The sequence below is a fragment of the Zootoca vivipara genome, chromosome 15 (assembly GCF_965207765.1).
Source record: "Zootoca vivipara chromosome 15, rZooViv2.hap1.1, whole genome shotgun sequence".
NCBI classification, from domain to species: domain Eukaryota; kingdom Metazoa; phylum Chordata; class Lepidosauria; order Squamata; family Lacertidae; genus Zootoca; species Zootoca vivipara.
In genome coordinates, this window is record NC_142598.1 from 4210363 (window position 1) to 4235590 (window position 25228).

The window sequence follows — 25228 nt, forward strand, 5'->3', positions numbered from 1 at the left end:
CTTCCCTATTTATGCATTCTTGTAACTGGGAAGCCACCTCTCTTCCGGGGAAGAACGTCCACAGGACACTCGAGTGAAGGCTAGAGTGAGGAGCTCCCCCTTGAAGCTGGGGAAAAGAGAAAGACCAAGAAGCTTCCTTCTCTTAAAACCAAGTAGATCAGCCTTCTGCAACCAGGTGTCCTCCAGATCTTGTTGGGATCCTAAGTCCCACCAGCCCCAACCAGCCTGGCCAATGGTTAGGGATGAGGGGCACTGTAGACCAACAATATCTGAAGGACAGCAGGCTGGGGAAGGCTGACATTGACGGCCTTCACATTCCCTGAGCAGCCACAGCACTCATGGGACGAACACTCTCTTTTTTTAAAGGATTTTTGAGCCCCAAACCCCTCATCATACCACCACCACTGCCTTCTTCTTGCCCTGCCCTAGAACACAAACACCACTGCTCTTCCTGGAGCAAGACATCAACTCAAGCTGGAACCCGTAGAAGCCAGGGAGAGGACCAATTTTTAGAGTTTTGGAACAGTCCAGCCAGACACAACAGTGGCCTCATGCAGAGGCCAGCCAGGCCCTTCTTGACTGCCTGCCACCTCAGAACAGATATTTGCAACCCCACTTCCCTCCCCTGGCACCTGGAGCTTGGTATGTTCATGCATCAGTCTGTCATACTCCTTGGTCAGTCCTTCAGCCTGTTTGCGCATAGCCAGGGCCTCGTTCTCTGCCTTTTCCAGGGCTGTGGGGTAAGGAGGAAGAAAAGCACAGGTTAAAGCAAATCCCAACTGACCCAGATAATCAGGCAACAGCAAGCCAAGTCATATGTGTGTGTCTGTGTGTAAAAAAAATTGGATCACTGCAAATCCTGGTTTTCCAGGAATAGAAAACCACAGACTTTCGGATCAGAGGAGGAGCTGTGATCTTCCACCAAGTTCATCCCTCTGACTTCCAACTCCATGAAAGGACTGGGGTGAGTAGTTTGATTTCTAGCACTTACTTAATAAAATTTGTATGCCTCCCTTCATCCAAAGATCATAGGACAGTTTACAAAATAACTTAAGGTGGCTGCAGCCATGTTCCCACCAGCTGTAGTTATCAAATGAGGATGCTATAAAGCCTAGCCACTTATTTCCCTCTTGGTCTTCACAGTTGAGATCACTGAACAACAAGCTAGGCTGCTTTTGCATTGGCAGTTTTCCCACTGCAGGGTTTGTGCTTGACCACCAGTAATGACAGAACTGAAAAAGTAATGCTCAAAGATATGGATGATGGTTCTAGAGTGTAATTAGTACTAGGCAAGCCTGAAATAACTGACTGGGTCATGTCACCACAATCACATTTCAACTACTGTATTCTCAGTAAGCTCTCATCCAAATTTTTGTTCTGAATTAGGACTGTGCTCCCTGGTCCAAATCACCTCTAACATTCACCAGTGTTTTATTGTGGGAGCAGAGAACCAGAACCCTAACCCAAACAATTCCCTGAGTCACTTCCAGTTCTGCGTCTTAAGATTCCTACAACCTATCATGGGAGGGGAACCTCCAGCCCACACGACAAATCAGAGGCCCTAATTGGGCCCACCGGGTAGTTTCCCTCCAGCCACACCTGGTGTCACCTTTGACTTCAGGTATGGTGCAGATAAAGCCACATCTGCAAAGGAACAATTGGGAGCCTAAAAGTGCACTCTTAGTTGCTCCTTGGCAAGAGGAGCTTGCATTCAGGGCCTTTTGCATGTTGGCCATCAACGGCACAGCACAGTTTTCTAAGCAGAGCCAATTAAAGTAGAGCTCATGGTCAGTGCTGAATTTAAATTTGGTGTGCCGAGTGCAAGCCCCTCTGGGACAGATCCATTCTGAAGCTTGCATTTGGCGCCAAATGCAAGCTGCACTTCCTGCGCTTCAAGGCTCCGGATGCGGAAAGCCACAGAGCAACTGGCGCGCGTCCCATGATAGCATTAGCATCACTGGAAGAGATGGACACCCAAGGCTGGTTTCTGTAAGATGCAGACCTGAAAGGCTTTGAGGCTCCTTAAGGATGACTCAAGAATATTGCAATGATGCTCGTTCTTTCACTTTCCTCACTGGCTTCACACAGCACATAGTTAAGCTATTGAATTCTTTCCCCTGAGAAGTAGTGATGGCTACAATCTTGGACAGCTTTAAAAGAGGATCAGACAAGTTTGTGGATGACCAGGCTATCCATGACTGCCAGCCACCATGGCCATTTCACTTCCATTGCCAGAGGCCAGTCGCTGGGAATCACAATAGGGGAGAGGGCTGCTGTCACACTCAGGTCCTGCTTGCAGGCTTCCCACAGACACCTGGTTGGCCACTGAGAGAACAGGATGCTGGAATAAATGGGCCATTGGCCTGATTCAGCACATGGGACACTTCCCTTGTGGAGGTCCACCGTGCTAAAGAAACAGAGAGCTTCTGGGCCAGAAGAACAATTTGGCAGCTTTTTCTGCGGCTTAACAATTAACACCATTTGGGTGTTAGACTGGAGAGAAGAAACAAAACACAGCACCCCCTATAACAGCTATAAAAAAGAGGGCACACTGAAGAAGAGACAAGAGATCAGTTCAACCCAGGCGTGCACAGCCAGACACCCCCTGCACCCTCCAAGAAAGAAATCTGAGCCACAAGAACCTTAAATAATTCAACAAACTTAAAAGGTATATTGAGCACTTCTTGTGTGCCTAGTGTTGCACACTACACAACCAGTTACAGTCCTGCCTGGCCACTGTGCCATTCACATGGGGAAGGGGGAGTCAAAGAGAAGCTGGGAATGTTACACAAGCCCACCACGAACTGAGAAGGTCGGAAGGGCAATTGACACTCAAAACTTCCCAGCTCCAGGATTCCTCCAGCACTGATGTCAACCCCTCTGATTTGCCAGCTCTGGAAATGAGCCCTGGAGAAGCTGCTCAGACTGGTTGATACTGCAACTGAGAACTGTAGCCCCCCACCCCCAGTGTGTGTGTGTGTGTGTGTGTGTGTGTGTGTGCAGGGGGGGGTTCAAACACATGCAGCATGAGGAGAGAGAGAGAGAGTATCCCACTATGTCATTGCAAGGTTTTAGAGTAATGTGCAAAGAACCTGCCCTGCTACCCTAAAAAATCTTGCAACGTTCATTTGGGGTTGGAGTGTGTTTTCACACACAGAATTGGTTTTAAATTGTTTGCATATCTACTATACAAACAATTATAGTAGACATACAAACAATTTTCTTGGAGGACACCTGGAAAACCGTTTGTCTGTTTCCTTTGCATCTGGACACTGTGAAGATACCATAATCCAATTTTGCATTATGATTCTTGAGGACAAGTAGCAGGTTTTCGTCTATCGGATGCCAATCTGAATTAAGATGGCAGGCTGAATCCTACAGAACAGAGTGGATTTTAACCACTGATTTCAAAACTGCACTCATTTTGATGACGTTTCTTAGCGTTCCCAATCATTGTTGGGCATGAGCTTGCCAGTATAAAATAGTTTACATATAGAATTGTTTGATTGTCTTTACTGTGAAATCAGATCAAGATATTTTATGGGAAGCAATTCATCAAATAAATAAATTAGACTGTGGAGGAGAGAAAGGGAGAGGAGGGAAGGGTTTAGCAGTGGTGAAGTATGGTGCCAACAGCAGCATTCCCTCCCCACTAAGTGACTGGGCTCTCCCACCCATTCCAGTGGGGCTTATGCAGGAGAACTTTCCACTTGACTGTGTGCCACAGCTTAGAGCAGCATCACCTATGCTGCTGCCAGAATCAACCACTTCGCGAGAGGGCTCCCTGGGACCAATGTGAGCAAGTGCCGCTACATCACCCTACACTGCATTTCAACTGGGACAGGAGAGAGAGGAAGGGGAATTTGTGGTTCTGCTGGACTCCCACCATGCCTGGGCATTGGTCATCAGGCTGGCTCTGATGGAGTTGTGACAAAGGTGAAAAGAAGTCCCAAGCCTGCAAGTGTGTGCAGTGCCCAAACATTCAAATTTGAAGAACTGAGTGCACCAATTAGTGGCCCCCATCATCATTTCCCCTCTCAATTAAGTAGAGAGACCAATTCCAAAGTTGGACATTGCTTTGCAGAGCAAGGAAAACAACTATAGAGAAACCAAAGTGTTTACAAACAAGCTCTTCAGGGCTGGGTCCATCTATTCCCAAAGTCTGATGCCAAGTGAAGTATTTTTAAGCAGGAGAGAGGTGAGGGGGGGACAGAATTCTGAGATTGTACATGAGGAAGGCACATGGCTGTACAGTTCTAGAAGTATAAATAGATGGTGTTATCACCCTTTCGTCAGCATCTAGCCCGGATGATCCAGCTGTACACAACTGGGATATGGGGGGGGGGGGAGAGGGATAGTCCAGGGTCTCTAATAGGTCATGCCCTTTCCCTCTAAGTTACTGGGCAGTGGCATCTACCACACTGGGTCATTTTACAGCCAAGACTGGAGGGGGCATGCGCTAAACATACTCCACCAAGTCTCTCACCTTTCTTTGTGGAGGCCAGCTCATCCTTCAGTTTTTTCACTTCACCCTGCAGTGCTTTGCTCTCTTCTTCAGCTCCAGCACCTTTGGTGTCCAGATCTGTTACTTTCACCCCTGCTTGCTGCAGTTGCTGAATGAGGAGAAGGAGGGAAGGTTAGAGGACACAGGAATAATCAATCAATCCGTCAATGAGGAATGGGGGTGTTTTGACTTCCTCAAAAGAAGAAGAGTCCCAATCTACTCTGGAATATTGTTATGGCTCCCATAGCCTTAGCCCTGCATTTCCTGGGCTACATTATATAGCAGCCATGGCTTTCTAGATAGCTTGACACAAGACAATGCGTGTACAGACATACCCCTGTCCTGTACGTGGTCAGCTGGCTTTTCTCCTGACCCTTCTCCCTAACCTACCTTGCAAAACTTCAGTGGCAACCCATTTCTAGGACAGTTGACACAGCCAAAAATACTAGATAGGCAGACCACTATTGCAGAATCCAAGGAAGTAATTTTGGGGTTACTCTTTAGCTCAGACCAGGGGCAGCAGCGGCTGCCTGGAGGACTCCCAAGGAGAGGGGAGAGGAGAGGAGGCTGAGGGAACACTCCACAAGGGAGGGTGTTTGAAAAAGGGTGAGAGGCTGCCAGCTCTGCAGGCGAGGAGTGACATAACTGGGCTCCTGAGCCCCACAGGGGTGCCACAGAAAGAATGCAGTTGGTTATGGGAGCCGTGGACTCAAAAAGGTTGAAAACCTCTGCTCTGAAGGGATGGTCAGCATGACATTCAGGGGCCTACAATTTCCCTTGGCATGGCAAATACACATATGCTGAGCATGACAAGTCTCCAGGTTTCCTTCCAAACTGGGAGCTAGAAACCTGGCAGAAACTGGTACCCATTTGATGCTGGGCTTATCAAGAGGAGAACTATAGTGACGATGCCCCTACCCCTCTCCTACTCTGAGGGTGAACTTTGGGCAAGGGGCAAAATCCCTGCCCTCATGCTTTGAAGGTCAAGGACTGGAACCTTCCTGCTGCAGTAATGCATGGCTTAGCAACCAAGACATCACATATGCAGAGCCATCAAGTTTGCAAACACAGATGCCGTCAGTGGTGTAGCATTTTCCGGGGGGGGGGGGGTCCACAGGGGCAGTTGCCCCAGGCGCAAAATTTCAGCACCAGATTTCAACATTCATTACAGCTGCATGCTTCAGTCACTGGGTTCCGTTGAAAATGGCTTTTCCAAGCGACTCAGGAAGTGACCTCTCCAGATAATGGAATGACTATACATCTCTCTGTGATCTCCTGGGTGACACGGATGCCATTAGGCATTTGAATGCATATGCATCTGTTTTCCTCCTTTCCATCTAGTAATCTGCGTGGCGCCGGGCGCCGGCAACCCATGCTACACTACTGCAAACAATCCTCATATGAGAATGGGTAAGCTTAGAGTGAGGCCTGCCCAAGACCAACCAGGAAGCTCATGGATGAAGCAAGATTTGACCTGGGGCCTACCGATCAGAGGACTCTGGGCAATTTCATTTTTACACAACAAAATTCCCCATTTGAAATACCTTTACAGTGGTACCTCGGTTTAAGTACACAATTAGTTCCAGAAGTATGTACTTAACCTGAAGCGTACTTAACCTGAAGCGAACTTTCCCACTGAAAGTAATGGGAAGTGGATTAATTCGTTCCAGACGGGTCCGTGGAGCACTTAAACTACTCAAACCGAAGCGTACTTAAATTGAGGTATGACTGTATCTTGCTTTATAGCCCAGAGGTGCTCTGAAGTGGCTTACGAAAGTTTTTCATTCTTGTCCTGGTGCAAGGACAAAGCAACTAGGATGATTCAGGCTCTCCCCCTTTTCTATTGCCAGGTAGCAGCTCCCACCAAAATTCTTTTGCCTCCAAGCGCAGGGATGCCTCTCGCGGTTGGATTAGCTGAGAGACTCGCCTGCCATGTTCCACAAACTTCCCAGCCACCTCATTTCCATCCTAACACTTTCTACTTTTTTGATGCATATGAAAAGCCACCCTGAATCCTGTTGTTCTCCTAATATTTCCTACTTTGGAAAAATCCCTGAAGGGAAGTATTACATAATAACCAGTTAAACAATAGGTATACTGCCTACACACCCCTGGAAATGCCAACTGCCAGTGTATAAAACAACGGACGTTGCTTCTGGGCAGTGCAAGGGGAGCTAGGTAAGCCCAGGACAGGAAAAGGGGACATTTTACTAGGCAAAGAGAAGCTTGACATTTTGGAAGAGAGAAAAGGCTGCTGAAGAGACAAGGCATGGGGGGGTGAGGAGGGGAATCTTTCATCCTCAAACTGAGCCTCCATTGGGAGGGGGGTTGCACAAGCTTTATATGAGAAGAAGCAGTTGTGATTGGAAGCACTGGCATGACAGGCACAAAAGCGACAGCCTAACATTAGCAATGCTATGTATAGAAAAAATGTTATACAATATCTTCAGAGCAGAGATGCCCAAGCCTGTGGCACACGACACGCCAGCGACTGAAGCTGGATGCTGGGTAGAAAATCAGCAGAGACCAGAATGAAGCGCTTCTTCACACAAAACAGTTAAAACTGTGGAATCAGCTACCACAAGGTGTAGTGACAGCCACCAAGTTGGGTGGTTTTAAAAGACAAGTTCATGGAGAATGGAGACTAGCAAAGCCACAATGCCTACGTTCTACCTTCACCAACAGAGGCAGTGAGTCAGGCCTCATGCCAGAGAGACTGCTGCTGTGCCCAGGCCCCGCTTTTGGACTTCCAAAAAGCATCATTGTGTGTGTGTGTGTGTGTGTGTGTGTGTGTGTGGCTGTAGTTGTGTTTTTGTTTTTATGGGATAGCATTTAATTTCATTGTACTATGTACAATGAAAATAAAGTATCTATCTATCTATCATCATCATTTTATTTGTAGGCCACCTTTCCAGAGTTAAAAACAATGCTCAAGGCGGCTTACAACATGACAAGATTTACATAATTACAAAAGTCATAAACAATCAATCAAAAAATACACAACCAAATGGAAAATTTCCACCTAAATCAAAATCTAAAACTAAGAATACAGCATTAATATCAGTTTAAAATGACATAGATAAAAAAATAACACCAATAAAAAAAACGGAGCCCTCTCTGCCCAGCAGCAGTGCCAACAGTCCTTTATGGAGCACATCAGGCCCCACCCTGGGCCAGTTGGTGAGTGGCAGGACTGGGGCCCTCAGGCGCTGAGCAGGAGAGTCCTCCTGGGTAGCCTGATCCAGCAAGGCTATTCTTAAGTTCTCAAATGTGTTTATATCCTGTGCCCTCCATTTCTGGAAACCCCTTGCTTCTCTCCACTGCTCAAGTAAAAGGGACCAAACCTTTAGTGGCGCAGGCGCTGTCCTTTGGAACTCCCTGCCAGTAGATGTTTCGCAGGAACCAGCCCAGATGTCTTTTGAAAGCCATACCATTCTAAGCCACATCCTTGTAATATGAATTCTCTATTTTAACAAATCAGGGTTTACTGGTGTTCTATCTGTGTTTACGGTATGCTTTCATGGACATTTTGTTGATTTTATTCTCATGTCGTATACCACATCTCTCTCTCTCCATATACTGTATATATACATATTATATATATACATACACACACAGAGAGAGAGATTTTAAATACACAAATAAATGAATAAACATTCAACTGGGTTGCACATACAACTGCTCCATTGCCACTTCCAAGGGCCATTGAATCTCCTTTCACAGAAGTTACAAGATGCATGGATTCTTAAATTCCAACTGCTTTCAAAATGGCAACCTAAAAATATCCTCCCTCGTGTTCTGCAGCCATTATATGGAGATGTAGAAAGTGTGCATCTGCACATGCCTGTGTTTTGCAGGATGAAGCTATTCCGTCAACCTACTTCAAAGGCTGTGTATTTGCTTCCCACCAGCTTCCAATCAGCTACAACACATTATTCCAGCTCTCCTGTAACAGTCTGAAAAAGTCAAAATCCTTTGGTGGCTTTTACTATGAGCGATGTCCAACCTCAATCATGCTTAGAGTAACCCACTGAAATCAATGGAAGCTTATGTCATTGATTTTGTTGCTATCAGCCTTTGAGTTCACACATCAACATGTACCAAGTAACTGGTGGCCAAAATGAAGGACACAGAATCTTTTGTTAAAACTTCCCTGCCTGGTTACCTTGAAGAGACTGACCTGCCCCACCCAATAAGGGGCTGTTTATAAAACTGCCTTAATCAAACAAGAATAGAAGTTCGACCAGTTCCCGTTGTCTTTAGAATACACAATCCCCTCCAACTTGGCTGGCCTTAAGCAGCTAGGAATATGGGCTGAGTACACACTACACATTTAAAGCACATGACACCCCCCAGAGCCCTGGGAACTGTAGCACACCCCCTCAGAGCTACAATTCCCAACACCTACAGTTTCCAGAATGCTTCTGAATTCACTTGATCCTCTTTGCACACCCCTCCCAAGACATATTGCAACAGGGCCAGCATTCAAGAGATCCGCCCACCTCCCTCTAGGTTAGGGTGGGCTCCCTGTGGCCCCTTCACATGCTGTTAAGCTAGTCCAAAGGAAGCCTGTAAGAAGAAGAAGAGAAGAAGAGTTTGGATTTGATATCCCGCTTTATCACTACCCGAAGGAGTCTCAAAGCGGCTGACATTCTCCTTTCCCCTCCTCCCCCACAACAGACACCCTGTGAGGTGAGTGGGGCTGAGAGACTAGCCCAAGGTCACCCAGTATGACTAGCCCAAGGTCACCCAGCAGCTGCATGTGGAGGAGCGGAGACGCGAACCCGGTTCCCCAGATTAGGAGTCTACCGCTCTTAACCACTACACCACACTGGCACTCCCATCAGCCCCTTATGGTCAGCACATCTAATGGTCGGGGGGGGGGGATCTAGAGCTGTGGTTCAACCAACTACCTCTGGATTCCTGCATTGCAGGAGGCTCGACTAGATGACTCTCAGGGTCCCTTCCAACTCTACAATTCTAAGGTTCTATGAATGAGAAAAGGGGGGATTTCCTCCCAAACCAGAGTGCCATATTTCCATCCTGTGATGCAAAACCTCCCCAAGCAAAATTCACAAGAGATAACTTTAACTGGAATAGAAAAAAGTCCATTCCAAGCCAATCTCTAGCTGTGCCAGAGAACTAGGGAGAGAAGAGCTCTCCGAAAACATCTGCAAGGGACTGGGGCACTATGAAAAGCACAAGTCATAATCACCACCCTTGAGCAAGGTTTGCATTTTTATCTTTGCATCCTGTTTATGGCTGCAGATTGAAGACACACCAAAGCTGATACATTCAACCACCCCCCTACTATCCAGAGGGTCAAGGCTGTCTTACTAATACACAGTCCTTATTTATTTGACTCCATAAAAATTATTGCCATATTTAAGGCAGTGCCCTCATGTCAACCCAGTGTGGTAGGGTTTGCCTGCCCCATATGGCGGGTGGTGGTTTAAAACACCTAAGGTTTAAAGCTGATACAGATGACAAGATGGTTCTCGAAGCTACGAACATGAGTTTGACCAGGCTGCGGGAGGCAGTGGAAGACAGGAGTGCCTGGCGTGCTCTGGTCCATGGGGTCACGAAGAGTCGGACAGGACTAAACGACTAAACAACAACAACAAAGGTTTAAAGGCTCTTTGGTACACAGGCAAATGTGAGGCCTCTCACCCTGCTGCAAATGGAAATTCCACAAATTTCCATGCTTAGTTTTATTGGTTATGGAAGACAGAAAGTAGGGCTGGGCCTCGGAGGAGAAAAGCTGGCAAGGAAAGAAAGTGAATGAAAAGGAGCTGCCCGCAGGTTGGAGCCCCACCCTCCAAGATTGAAACTTGAGAATGTAGGGGCACTTTCACCTGTTTTGTCTATCATGCAGTGGAAGGAAGCCTGCTTTTTTTTTTTCTTTAAGGAAATCTGGATTCTGCATTAGAAGCTGCAGCTGCCGTGGATTCCCAGAAATTCCCAACACACTTGGCTTGTGACAGAGCTTGCATTTCACAGCCACACTCTCCACGTGAAGAGGGGGCGGGGAAGACACGGTATCTAGTTCAGGATTCTTATGAAGCAAAGCCGAGGTTCTCAGAAGTTTCAAGGCCTTGTAGCTGTAAAGATTGTGGGACTATTTAGCAAGCCTATGTTTAGCGAACTTAGAAGCTCCCAGGTACCTTCTTTTCTTTTCTTTTTCTTTTGCAAGGGAGAAGGGGAAGCAGATGGAAGCAAAGTATTTCAGTAGTCAGGGCTTTACAAACTTTTTAGACATTACTTGTTCCCTCAGGGCAAGGCGGGTGTGAACAGGCCTCTGGCACCTGTGCCACTTCAGTAGAAGACTGGTTATTACTGCTTTCATCATTTAAGTGCAAGACTACACAGCGCCCTGCTTCATCAGGGTGCCTTTCCGTTGCTGCCAGCTTACACACGGTGGGTTGTTTTTTTTAATAAAAAAAAATGCACAGGGAACGCTACAATTCAAAAGCCTGCAGAAACACACACCGAAAAACACACAGCCACCCTAGAGCAACGGTTTCTGGTCTCAATGAAAGTTTGCCATTGAGAGGTGCAGCGATTGGCCAGTCAAATTACACTTTCCTCCTGTGCTACTTCCGGGTAGACATGTGCACAATTGTACTGCAGTGAATCCTTATCTCCCACACAGAGGGAGCCATGGCGCAGCCTGTTTGGAAAGTTCTAACCTTTGCCTTTGGTGGGGAGGAAGGATTCTATAGCATGCACCCACACTTACTGTGTAGTATTATTTGCAGGAAATGATTTCTAGGGACTACCCTGGTCTCATAAAAACCGACCACAGGAAAAATGCATCCTGGTTGCTGGGGAAAAGGAATGGCAACTACAGGAATTCCAAGGACCCTGAAAATGTGCCTCAGCTACCAGAGGGTTAGCCAACACCACCTTGAACCCATTTTGAGGTGTACTCCATATTTAGGTGCCGGCAAGCCTCTCACCAACACCAGGCTATCGGGAGGAGCAGGTTGCAATGCCAGCTGCTTTGAATGCTTGGCATTTGCTAGTGCAGCAATCTTGTAGGTCAAAGTCACCCACCAAGTATTCCTAAAAAAAACAAGACACCAGTGGGCGATTAACCCCTTGGGTAAGGTTACTGCTATAAAAGGGGAGCGGGTATATAGCGTGACAGACAGTCCCAGAGCCTTATAGGATTACAGACACCAACCAATACACCCATAAATCAGACCTCTGAAGTCTGAGGATGAATGGAAGTGTGCAAACAACTGCCCAGAGGGGCCACTGCACCTGTGCTTCCTCAAGAGCAGAGGGTCTAGCATCCAGCAGGGCCATCCGCTGCTAAAACTGAGGGCAGCCTCAAAACTCACGTTTGTAACAACATTGCAGCAATCTGCCAAAGTCAAAACTGCGCCAGGACAGCTTCCCCTGAGCCTCTGGCCCAGGCAGGAGCCCATACCTTCTTCAGCTTGTCGTTCTCCTCCATGTACTTCTTGGCTGCATCACTAGCTCCTTCTGCCTGCTTCTTGAAGGCTTCATTCGAAGCCAGGACGGTGGCGTGCTGGGAGATGAGAGTGACCAGGCGTCTCAGCAGGCTGCAAGGACAGAGGCAGAGAAGGTGGCTCAAAGAGGGCATTGCAAATCAAGTCAACAAGAGAGTTAAGACCCACACAGAGAGGTCTTTAGATTTGGGTCTGCTGTAAAGGGCACTGGAGTGACCTAGTTGATAAAGCACTGGGTTCAATTTCCAGGTCAGTCACAGGCTTCCCAACTGGTCATGGGAAAGGGGGATTGTGTACTGAAAACTGGGGGTGACAGTAGCTTCCCTACCCGCCAAGGCTGTCTCTGCATACTGGGGAAAGCAAGCAAGGAACACAACTTGGTCTTGCCCAAGGCTAACCAGGTGGGACTTGAATCTGAACCCAGTAGTGCTTTATCAGCTAGATCACTGAAGCCTCCATTTCCAGTCATAAAACGACTGAGCCATGCATACTCTTTGGGGGAAACAGAACAGCAAAGCCTAACAATGTCTCTGACCAGAGAAGACTGGTAAGAAAATGGAAGGCCGGCCTTGCCATCAACAGGATCATGGGTTTAACTGGGTTTAACTGCAGTAGAGAAGACTGTGCTTTGCGTCAAAAGTTCAAGGATGGGGACCTGTGACTTTCTGGGTGTTGCTGGACCACCAGCTTGGCACCATCCGTGGCCACGGGCCATGCTGGTTGGGGCTGACACAACCTGGAGTCCAACATTATCCACAGGGCTACTTAGGATCCCCAATCCTGCTTCATGTCAAGGTTCCCCAAACCTTTGATAAAAGAAGCTGCCTTATACAGAGTCAGGATATTGGTCCATCAAGCCCTCTGTCGCCTGTACCCCGACCAGCAGAGATTCTGCAGCACAACAGCCTTGCCCAGACCTACCTGGTGGCACCAAGGATTGAACATGGGACCTTTGGCATGCACGCATGTGCTCTGCCACCGACTGAGGGCCCTTCCCACGCCACCCCCAAAGCTAACATACAGGCTTTGGGGGTTAACCCACTCCACCAACCAGCTCTCCCACAGACATAGGGAGGCTTCGTTCTTACCACTACAAGAAAGCCAAGATGCTAGTGGTAGCAGCAAAAAGCCTATGCAAAGGCTCTTCAATGCCCCACTGCATAGGAGTTCTCTCCCCACACCAGGACAGAGGAGAGCAAAAGGCAGAAGTGCAGGATCAGTGGAGGGCTTGGCCAAAGCCTTTGCTGCCAGGAAGAAGCAAGTCACGAAATGGCTGCGGCCCCTGCCAACACAGGCGCAGCTCCACACAGAGAACCCATTCTGCCAGCCCTTCTTGCAAGGGTTTATATCAAAATATGGCCTCTCTCACAAGGTTGTTGCTCACCAGGACTCTCAGCTTAGAGACAGCTTCTCTGCCCCCCCCCTTTCACCTGCTATCACCATTGCTTCCCTCCAACTTAGCCTCATCGCTTCTTGCCCCATCCCCACCAGAGGAGCAAGAACAATGAAGCAACACTTCCTGGACTTGAAAGAAGCCGCCACACGCCACCCTTTCAAGGGAGCAGCTCCTTTTCAGCGGTAGGAGGCAGACTAACGTACAGGGAACCATGCAGAGCCAGCCCCCAGAGTCACACAAGTCAGGCGCTACATTGCAAGGCTTACGCAAGCCCTTCCTCCAGCTTGGATTGGCCAAGGGGAAGGGAAGCTGCCACATCCAGGAGCCACCAAGCAGATCGATTGCCACAAGGGAGTGGCAGGACACGGGCCAAGAGAGCCGCCCACAAAGCTCAGTCTTGGATGGGTGTCAAAAAGGCTTTGGCCACCAGCAGATGACCACTATCTGTTAAGAGGCCACAGACCGAAATGCTGGTCAGAGAAGGGAGTGAGGTGGGAATAAACTGAGCGCAAGGCAGGGATGGCCCTCAGCGCAGATTCCTCTGGCTGCAAGAGCTGCCACAGCAAGGCCACAAAGCGGAACGAGAGAACGCTGGAGGCCCCTGTGAGTGCCTCAAGGCCAACTAAGCCCAGAGCAGGGTGGTTTGCAGCTCTCCCCTGCAGAAAATGCTCCGTCCTGTTTTTAGAAAAGTTTCTCTCAACAGCGAGGACACAAGGGAGGGAAGGGCAGGCTTTTTACCTTTCTGAATAACCGCCTTGCGAGTCAACGTGCTTTCAAGGGCAAGGGAAGGGCAATGCCACCTTGAACAAGCATTATGGGAGTGAGATCTGGCCCAGGACTCCCAGTTCCCTCTGTATAGCTGTTCTGAGCAGGGCCAACAAATGCATTTTGCAACAATGAAAGGGAAAGTGAGCTGAGAAGCTGCAGCCCGAAGGCAAAGGGCTGTACTCACAAGACCAGAACATCCTGCCCCCTGGCCAGACGCTCACACACAGCAATGATATGGAAGCCCACAGCTCCCTCCCCCCCCCCCCCGTCCCTGCTTCCAGCCCCAGCTGCACCGTCAAGCACATTCCCTTTGTATGCAACTCTGTACTCAGGCTGCTGATTTATGGCCCACAGGCATTGTTCACACCCTTCCCCAGCTGTCTTGTATGGCCAAAAGCGGCTGCTAATCAAACCAGAGAGCTGGCTGGACAGGCACTGTAATGGATACAGAGAGAGACCCTGCAGCCTGCTCACAGTGCCAGGGAGGCCATGAGCCATACCTGCCAAGTTCCAGCCTGAGAAATAAGGGACTGGACTGGAAGTAGCAGACCGGAAATAGCGCTGCCGCCATTTTGGAACTGGGCAGAGCATGCTCAGAAGCGACTTTTGATGCTGCTCTGCCCTGTTCCAAAATGGCCACCGCACCTGAAGTCACGCTGCAGCCATTTTGGAACTGGGCAAAGCAGCATCAAAAGTCGCTTCTGAGCATGCTCTGCCCAGTTCCAAAATGGCCGCCGCGCCAGAATAAACCGGGGGGAAACAAAAAAATCTGTTTTTTCGGCTGGGGACAGCTGGAAAAATGGGGGTTTCCCGGGGGAATACGGGAGACTTGGCAGCTATGCCATGAGCCCCTGGTTTAGCCAGCCTCTGTGAGCAGCTGCTGCCAATGGCAAGGACTACTGGCAACGGGGAAGGGGTGGAGCAACTGCTCTGCACGCAGGAGGTCCCAAGTTCAACCCCCAAGTGGCATCTCCAGGTAGGGCTAGAAATGCCCCTGCCCTGCCTGAACCCCTGGGGGCCGTGGCTGCCCATAAGCGTGGCAATACCTAGATGGACAGCTGCTCTAACTCAGCACGAGGCCATCTTCCTACACTGGGGGAAGGGCCACATCTCAGTGGTAGAGCGTCTGCTCTGCATGCAGAAGGTCCCATGGTCAGTCCTCAGCACCTCCAGGTAAGGCTGGGCACACGCCCTGGCTGAAACCCTGCACAGTCTCTGCCAGCCTGTGCAGACAATGCTGGGCTAGATGGACAAATGGTCTGACTTGCCATAAAGCCTCTTCCGAGACTCTGAACAGGTTGCAAAATGAATAGCAAACATAAAAATCCATTATGTGGGCAGGAGAAGAGAGAATAATTTTAGGAATCGGAATTTCACCTCTTTTAGGCTTCTTACTGTAAATCTCAGAAGCTTCTAAAGAAAAGGTTAGCTTGAAGGGCCAAGGGCTGCCCGGCCCTCACTACAGTCCAAGGGCACAGAAGTGGTGGTTCTGTCCAGAGAAAGCATTTGCCATGTGCTCATTGGGGCATCACTTGGTGGCTTAATCCCAAACTCTGAAGTCTACTGGCTTGTAGACTCAGCTGCAGTCCTCAGCCTCAGGAATTTTCAGTAAGAGGTAAGAGATTATGCACGTCTGCCACCTTGTGGCCCAGAGAGAGCACAGCAGGCTGATTCAGCCTCTGCAACTACAGTGGAACCTCGGTTTATGAACACGTCGGTTTATGAATTTTCGGTTTACGAACGCCGCGGACCCATCTGGAACGGATTAATTCACTTTTCATAACTTTCAATGGGAAAGTTTGCTTCAGTTTATGAACGCTTCAGTTTATGAACAGACTTCCGGAACCAATTACACCCATGCTTCGGGTTAAGTATGCTTCAGGTTGAGTACTCCGCGGACTTGTCTGGAACGGATTAATCCACTTTCCATTACTTTCAATGGGAAAGTTCGCTTCAGTTTATGAACGCTTCAGTTTAAGTACTCCACGGACCGTCTGGAACAGATTAATCCACTTTCCATTACTTTCAATGGGAAAGTTCGCTTCAGTTTATGAACGCTTCAGTTTATGAACAGACTTCCGGAACCAATTGTGTTCATAAACTGAAGTACCACTGTACTGTACTGAGGTACCTCAATTTAAGTACACAATTGGTTCCAGAAGTCTTAACCTGAAGCATACTTAACCCCGAAACGAACTTTCCCATTGAAAGTAATGGAAAGTGGATTAACCCGTTCCAGACGGGTCCGTGGAGTACTTAAACTGAAAGTACTCAAACCGAAGTGTACTTAAACCGAGGTATGACTGTACTTGACTCTAAACATTGCAAGTTAGCAGCAGCAAACAGAATATGCAACAGGGGTTGGAAACAGGAGGTCTTTGGTCAACCACCACCTGGTCCTCACAGTCAAGTGGAGGCAAGAGGGAGCAAAGCAGTGCATGCCCAGCTACTGCATAGTCCCATTTTTTATTATTATTTATAAAGTGATACCTCAGTTTACAAACACAATTGGTTCCGGAAGTCTGTACTTAACCTGAAGCATACTTAACCTGAAGCGAACTTTCCCATTGAAAGTAATGGAAAGTGGATTAATCCGTTCCAGACGGGTCCGTGGAGTACTTAAACTGAAAATACTCAAACCACGACGTACTTAAACCAAGGTATGACTGTATACTGCCCTCCATCTGAAGATCTCAAGGCGGTTCACAGCATAAAAATATGTAATAAAAACACAAAATACGTAATAAAAACAAGAACAGTCTGAAGGAACTGGAGTCTAACAGCATCCAGAGGGCCACTTCTTAGGAATCTTAGCAAGTCCTGGATGGTAAGCGGGAATACAGAAGGCACTGGGAATAAGGCATTGAGGTGAGCAGTTGCAGCCAGATTGCATCACCCTTAGCACCCACGTCTTGCCAGTAAGGCCAAATGATTTACTCTGTGGCCCTTGACATAGTTCTTGCAGATCATGTTGCTGTATAGAAATTTCGACACTCTGCCTTCTCCAAGCAGCCTTCCAACAGAGCTAGGCTGCTGTGCCAGACTGACGCTGAAAACAGGAGTCCTACTTTGAAGATTAACAGAGTTTGTACAGCATAAGCTTTTGATGGGATGGAAGCCACCCAGACCCAATGAGGCTTTAAATCAGGAACAGGAAACTGGCCCTCTAGATCAGGCATCCCCCAACTCGGCCCTTTTGGGACTACAACTCCCATCATCCCTAGCTAACAGGGCCAATGGTCAGGGATGATGGGAGTTGTAGTCCCAAAACAGCTGGAGGGCCAAGTTTGGGGGTGCCACCTCTAGATGCTGTTCTCTAGCCCTGACCTAAACAGAGCAACGCAAATGGGAGCAGCTTCCAGAAGAGAGAGCGGGAAAATGTGATGAAATAGGAAGCATCACAAACCGTGTCTCCTTTTGTACAGCAGTGGTTTTCAAATCTATCTTCAGAGAATAATTTTTAGTATTGCTTTGCCTGCCAATCTGCACATCTCACAGTTGTTGAAGCAGCCTGGGCATACACCATGCAAACAACACTGCAGAAGGTTAACTGCATTGCTTATGCCAAGAGTGGCGAGATTTTTTGATCCACCATGTGGGCCAACCTTGGCAGGTGAGTGGTGCAATTCATCCCAGAGGCGAAACTAGGCTTTATTTCACTTGGGTCAAAGACCCAGTTTGGTACCCACCCCCCAATGCACATTTGCATACACACACACACACACACACACAGGCTGGGAGCCTCAATGGTGCCCCTCTAGACGCTTCACCTGGGCAAAAAACCTGGCTAGCCCCCGCCCCCTATAGCTACAGCTCTGAGGCAGACAACACCAGGTGATTGGCAAGTGGGTTGTCCTACCCACCCAGCCCCCAAATTCATTGTGCAGGGTTCCCAAACTTGGAGCCACAGTGCAGGAGGCACTGCTAGCCCTGTGCTTTCCATGTTCTGTAGGATGAAAGGAGAAGCGCAGGCAGCTTCAAAGAGCAGTTGTAAAAAGGGAGAAGCAGCTTTCACTGAACGGAAACCACATGCCCACCTCAAGCAAGGTGTGTTCCTCCTGCCCATCATTTGATGCATGACTGGGAGCATACCTTGCTCCAGCAAAAGAACAGTCAGGAATCCACTTTAAGCTCCTTTGAAACCCCACCCTTACCTGCCCCACACCTGCTATCATGTATGTGGGGAGGTGGGCCTGGATTCACAAAAAAGCCTTGTAGGCCAAGTGGGCAGGCCTGGCTAGCCACGTTTGGCCCATGGCCCAGAGGCTCTCCACCTCCAGCTTTGCCATCCTCTATCCGGCTCTGCAGCCAACACCTACGGTGCAAGAGAACCAGACAAAGCATCATTAAGGGGAGATGTCAAAGCCTGCCAAGAAGCTTTTCTCTGCAAAGGAGAATATATGGAGGCCACCCTTGGAAGGGGGAGAGGGATGCTCCCTGGAGAACTCCTTGCTACTATGTCAGGCATCCCCAAACTTCGGCCCTCCAGATGTTTTGGACTACAATTCCCATCTTCCCCAACCACTGGTCCTGTTAGCTAGGGATCATGGGAGTTGTGGGCCAAAACATCTGGAGGGCCGCAGTTCGGGGATGCCTGTACTATGTGCAAGAACTATGTCAAGGGCCACAAAGTAAATAATTTGGTTCTTACTGGCAAGAAGTGGGTGCTAAGGGTGATGCAATCTGGCTACAGCTGATGCTCACCTCAATGCCTTATTTCCAGTGCCTCCTGAATTCAAACCTACTATCCAAGCCTTACCAAGATTCCCAAGTATCTGGCCCAGGGATTAGGAAACGGTAGCCCTCTGGATGCTGCTAAGACTCCAGTTTCCATCAGGATGACTAATAGCCAGGGGTGAGGAGTCTGGCCAGCCACGCAGCTTGCCCACCACCTGATCTAGCCTCAGCAGTGTCCCTGAGGTACTCACAAGGACATCAGCAGCGAGAAACCAGCAATGTAGAGGTTCCGCTGGGCTCGGAAGAGTTTCATGTGATAATGCTCCATAGCCCCAGTGTTGGTCTGCAGGTTCACTTTCTCGGTCACGTCGTCATACTTCCGGATCTCACGAATGGCATCTGCAAGTCACAAATTTATATAGGAGTCAGAGCTCCGCAGACTGACAATTTATTTGCAAGCCTTGCTTGAACTTAAGCTCCGGTTGGCTTCTAGAGATTTCGTCCCAAGCCCCGCCGATCGCTTATGAATCCAGCTGCAGTCTTTGACAAGAATCCACCCAAGCCATCACGCCGCAACAGCATGTGTTCTGGATAGAAGTATAAAATGGAGGTAGGTTTTGAGGGTGGGAGAAGGCTTGTCCCATTGACCAACGGTAGGGTCCCCAAAGCAAGTCTCAAACTGATGGGAAGATGAACAAGCTTTTCAGCTGCCCCCACACAATGCAACACCTTGCTACCCTCCCAGCATGAGGAACCTCTGGGTAATTTCCACTGGTCCAGAACGTAGCAGCACAATTTCTGTTTAGAACTAACCTCCAGGAGCATAGCTCACCTCCCAGAGCAGGGCTGGGGAACATGTGGCTCTCTAGCTATTTATGGACTCCAGCCCCCATCAGCCCCAGCCAACATGGTCAATAACTGGAGATGATTAGAGCTGTAGTTCAACAACTGCTCCAGAGAAGCGGACATGGAGCAATGGATTCAAACTACAAGAAAGAAGATTCCACCTAAGCATTAGGAAGAACTTCCTGACAGTAAGAGCTGTTCGACAGTGGAATTTGCTGCCAAGGAGTGTGGTGGAGTCTCCTTCTTTGGAGGTCTTTAAGCAGAGGCTTGACAGCCATCTGTCAGGAATGCTTTGATGGTGTTTCCTGCTTAGCAGGGGGTTGGACTGGATGGCCCTTGTGGTCTCTTCCAACTCTATGATTCTAACTACTTGGGGGGGGTCACAAGCTCCCCAGCCCAGTCTCTGCCAGCTTGTTTTCAGGCCCAGTTTGGGGTGTTGGCTTTCAATCTTTAAAGCCCTCAGTGGCCTTGATCTAGGAAGCCACTTAATGGGCTTTTTCTCCTATACTTGACACCCACCGCATTAATTAAGATTGACACATGAGACATTACTTCATGTAATCATGACCATCTGAGGCAAGATTAGCTGTCCCCAGGAAGAGGATAATTCCCTCCTGAGATAAATCTGTCAGTTCCCACTCCATTGTCATCTATTTCAGGGCTTTTTTGTTGTTGTTGTTAAAATAATAAGGATAATGAGGTGCTGGTTCTACTTTCTACACCAAAGTGCTGTGGGTGAAAGCACAAAATGGCTGCCATGAGCATCAAAGAAACAGAGGTGCTAGTACTCCATACTGGCGAGTACTGTTAGAAGGGGGAGAAAGGCCCTGCTTCTCACGCTTGAGAATTAAGCCAATGTCACCCCCTCCTTATATAATAATAATAATAATTTATTATTTATACCCCGCCCATCTGGCTGGGTTTCCCCAGCCACTCTGGGCGGCTTACAACAGAAAAATGAAATAAAACAAACATTAAAAGCCTCCCTAAACAGGACTGCCTTCAGATGTCTTCTAAAAATCTGGTAGCTGTTTTTCTCTTTGACATCTGATGGGAGGGCGTTCCACAGGGCAGGCGCCACCACCGAGAAGGCCCTCTGCCTGGTTCCCTGCAACTTGGCTTCTTGCAATGAGGGAACCGCCAGAAGGCCCTCGGAGCTGGACCTCAGTGTCCGGGCAGAACGATGGGGGTGGAGACGCTCCTTCAGGTATACTGGACCGAGGCCGTTTAGGGCTTTAAAGGTCCTTCATTCCGTTCCATTCTGAAACAGTATGAATGCTATTTGGGTATTAACATTTCAAGCCACTTTGACACCCTAAGTCATGGCAATGCAGGATTGCAAAATAAAAGTTCTGGCTCCTCACTGACATAAGAGACTGTGCGAAAGGTGAAACTATTTCCTCACATATTCGGCCTCGCCAAGTACTCTTAATACTCCAATACCAGGCGATAGGTTGGTCACGTGATTGTGCCGCCCAGACTTCTTTTTCTTTGAGCAACAGCAATTGCTGGGGTGCAATCCTGATGGGGATGGCAGTGCATGGACCGGGGTGGGTGGGTGACCCTACTCCACCGCATTTTTCTCACTAGAAATCCACTCTTCTGCTTCTTGCCCCTAAAGGTGTGATTTGCCACAAACAGCCTGGGAGGCCATTTTGAGGGGGGAAATGTGTGGAGAGAAGGGACAATTCCCTCACCCCACAAGTCCTACCCAAAGTCAAACCCCCACAGCTGATATCTCCAGAAGGAAAATCAAGCTCAAGTCACATGGCAAACATATCATCCAGCCTGGGACAAATGTGATAGTCACGTTTCGAGAATATATGGGGTTAGCAGGATAAAAGTAACTAAAGTTTGAAGTGACTGAGAACTAAAGCACTGAATTTCTTCTCCTGCTAGGCCAGGATCCTGAGGCCCAGGGGCCAAATCCACACCCACCTACCCCCAAGACCTCTCTATCTGGCCCACATGGCTCTCTCCAGGACACAGCCCACACGAGCACCTGCCCCACTTTCTCCTTGAGGGCTTTTGCCTGACTGGAACTGAGAATAGAGAGGCCTGCATAGAAATATCTGGATTTTACATGACTTGAATGGAGCCTGCTATATGAAAGCCAGTCATATCTGGGGTTCTACCCATTTTTTTTGCCTCTGGCCATGCCCATTTTGTGGCCCCCAGGAGGAAAACGTTCCCTATCCCTGCCCTAGACAATTCTTACAAGAAAGCCTCTTCAAAAGGAAAAAAAAAGCCTGTGCAACAACTTAGCCATGGGCTGGGCTTGCCTTCTTGTGGTGCTATGTGAACATGTCTCATTTTGGTCCTATAATAAGTGTCTGCATCTGTGTGGAATACGGCACACATGGAGCCCCGACAGCCAGACGGCACAAACTGATGGGATGGAGCTCTCCTCACTCATAAAACGAAAGCTTCAGGGGAGATTCCCGCATTGCAGTGGGTTGGACTAGATGACCCTCAGGGATCCCTTCCAACTCTACAATTCTGAGCCCATGAAAGGGGTTTGTATGGTAAAGTGCCCTTCTCACCCCCACTGTCCTACTGAAAACTCCAGGGGGCAGCAGAAGCCAACTTCTCGCATACCCTGCAAGCGCAATCTCTGCATGTGCCATTTCAACACTCTTGCTCTGCAGAGTCTCTCTTGCCAAAGGAGCCAGAAGCAGAGAAACCTGCTGAAGAGCAGCCAGGAATCTTTCACAGGGAAGAGCCTTACCTGTCACCTGGCATGTGCTGCTGACTAGAACTCTGAATTCTGGGCCTTCACCGCAGGTGATTTTAGAGGCATTGACAAAGAACATGGTGTCCTCCATATGCTGGTGTACTGCAACTCCTAACAGCCTCAGCCAGCATGACCAATGGTCAGGGGTGATGGGAGTTGTAGTTCAGGGACAGCTGAAGGGCACCATGTTGAGTATCCTTGAGCATCTCTAAGACAACAGCCCACCCACAGCATCTATCTTAATGGAGGGGGGAGGTAAGAATGTGCCCAACGTCTGATCCAATTTATTTCTAAGCTGTCTCTCCATCTCAAAGGCCTTCAAAGCAACAGCAACCTTCTATTTTAAAAATAAGGAATTCTGCACCATAAAACTGGGTCAGGAGCAACACGCACACAATCCAGGGGAGAGCTTGTCCACAAAGGCACTACATAAAACCTGTGCCAAGTGTCAAAATGCTAACAGGGAGAGGGGGCCAGGGGAGCCCTTCAGGGCATGGAGTTCCATAATCTGAAAGAAACAGATTATGAGGCTCTGCCCCATGTAGACGTAGGCTGCATCTCTAACAGTGGCAGAGCAGGGCATCTGCTGAGGACCTCAAAAAGCAGACAAATATCACATGGAAGGAGGCTGTTTCCTCAAATGCCCTGATGCAAGGGACTTTAAAAAAATTGGTTTGCTTTATGTGGAACTGGTGTAGTGGAGGTAGGGGTCAAAAGAGCAGCCTCACTTCCCAGAGCTTCCAGGATCTCTCCTGGAACTACATTGCCATAACCCAGACAGAAGATATTTGGCATCCTAGCCCAGCTGCTGATGCAAAGCAGTTGTCTACTCAACTGTCCTGAGCAGCTAAATGCAATGGTGAAGGAGAAAGAAGGTACAGTGGTACCTCTACTTACGAATAACTCTACTTACGAATGTTTCTACTTACGAATGGAGCTCCGTCCGCCATCTTGGATGCGGTTTAGATAGGATTTAGATAGGGTTGCTTCTACTTACAATTTTTTTCTCCCAATGCATTCCTATGGGATTCGACTTACAAATTTTTTCGACTTACAAATGTGCGTTCGGAACGCATTAAATTTGTAAGTAGAGGTACCACTGTACCTATAAAGCAGAGTTCTGTCATCTCCACCACGTTCGCACCCGCAACCCCCAATATTTTGAAACCTGCTTTCCCCCTCTAATTTATCTTCAACTCTTGCTCTTCTAGGATTTTCCAGAGCACAGATATGCTTCTGATTGCCTTTTGGACTTCACAGCCACCCTGTGTGGAAGACCCCAAGGGAATTCATGGCTGGGCAGGATTTGAACCGAAATCCTTCATGGCCAAACCCAGCAAAGCACTCTGGGCAAAGCCCTACCCCAGCTACAAGGAGGGAGACTAAAGGGTGGTTCTCCTGAATCACTGGCCAAGATAAAGTTGAGCGGGTGTGGAACCACAGTCACGTTCCTGTCCCTTTTTTGTCACAGTGCTGGGCTATGAGCAGCTCAGAGAGCACAGGAGAAACACATGTGGCCCAAGGCCCTGGGGACCTGGCCAGAACCTGGCAGGCACAGGCAGAGAAGCAAACACTCCCATGAGCGGGTGATGGGAGAACACCCACCCCAAGCACACTGGCTTCCTTCCACTCACCAAGAAACAACAGGACCAGGATGACTATGAGCACAACAAAGAAGGTATTCCCATAGGCCAACACTATCTTCACCAAGCGGGACTTGAAGATTTTCTGCCATCTGTGGAAGAAGGTTGGAGTTTAGGATCAATGCTTTGCAGGCAACAAACACAAACACACTTGACCGCCACACAGGCAGCGGTTTAGATTTACTAAGGGCCAAGTCTCTTCAATGTGTGCTTGTGAAATTAAAACATCTGAATCTTTACATCATGTTATGTTTATCTGCCCTATGTACAGTTCAGCTCGTGCTAGTATACTAAATTCCATAATCCAGCCTATGGCTGACAAACCAGTTGACCTACAGCTTGCCTGGGTTCTTCAAGATGTGGATTCTTATATTACTCTACAGGTTGCTAAATTCCTAACAGCCGTCCTCTCGTACAAGAGACGGATTGGAATGTTAGCAGATTATTTATAGTTATAAGAATTTTCTATAATGACATCATATATTGATTTTAGCGTAGTGCCTAAATTTTTAATCATAATCTTAAACTTTTCTTTTTTAATTGTTAATATTTGTCCTTGTGAGCTGTGAATTGTGTTATATTATTTGTGGCTTGAACGAGTCCGCTGTTTTATTTGATTTATTTTGTTGTGTTGTGTTTTATGATGGGCGTAAAGCCGAATAAACATCCTGGTCCTACTTGGAGTAGGCCCAATGGAGTTAATGAACACGAGGCAGCAGTTTGTTCCACTAGGGGTGGGGAAGCAAAATGGAGACTGGACCCAGTTGTTCCTCTCTTGGGCTATTTAGGGGGCTGCAGACAAGCGACGACTGAGACTGGGATGGTAAACCTCCAGACATAGTTGGCCTATAACATTCCCATCATCCCCGAGTATTAGTCATGCTGGCTGGGGCTGATGGGAGTCTCAACAACATCTCGAAGGCTCTAGGTTCCCCCCACCCAGGTTACCTTTAAGGGTCAGACCCCAACTGCCTAACCTGACGCTATGGAGCCACTTTCAGGCAGAAGACATTTTGGGGTTGCATCAATGCTGTGGAGGGAGTGTAACTCCTGGAAGAAATCAGGAGGCAACTCGGTAATCGCCAAGCAACTAATGAAGAAGCCACTTTCCTCCCCATCCCCAGACAGTCCTCCGTCTGGATTAAACAGCAGCTGAAGAGATGCCAGAAGGAGATGGGAGGA

General features: G+C 48.4%; 1 protein-coding gene across 1 annotated transcript in view; it reads right to left on the reverse strand.

Moving 5' to 3' along the window:
• BCAP31 (B cell receptor associated protein 31) overlaps positions 1-25228 on the reverse strand; it is a 35078-nt gene that overhangs the window by 5228 nt on the left and 4622 nt on the right. Inside the window, exons 3-7 of the mRNA XM_035140481.3 lie at positions 24038-24138; positions 19075-19222; positions 11940-12075; positions 4487-4613; positions 633-733 (exon numbers count right to left, since the gene is read on the reverse strand). Of these exons, the coding sequence (XP_034996372.1) occupies positions 633-733; positions 4487-4613; positions 11940-12075; positions 19075-19222; positions 24038-24138 (613 nt within the window). The remainder of the gene's footprint in view (positions 1-632; positions 734-4486; positions 4614-11939; positions 12076-19074; positions 19223-24037; positions 24139-25228) is intronic.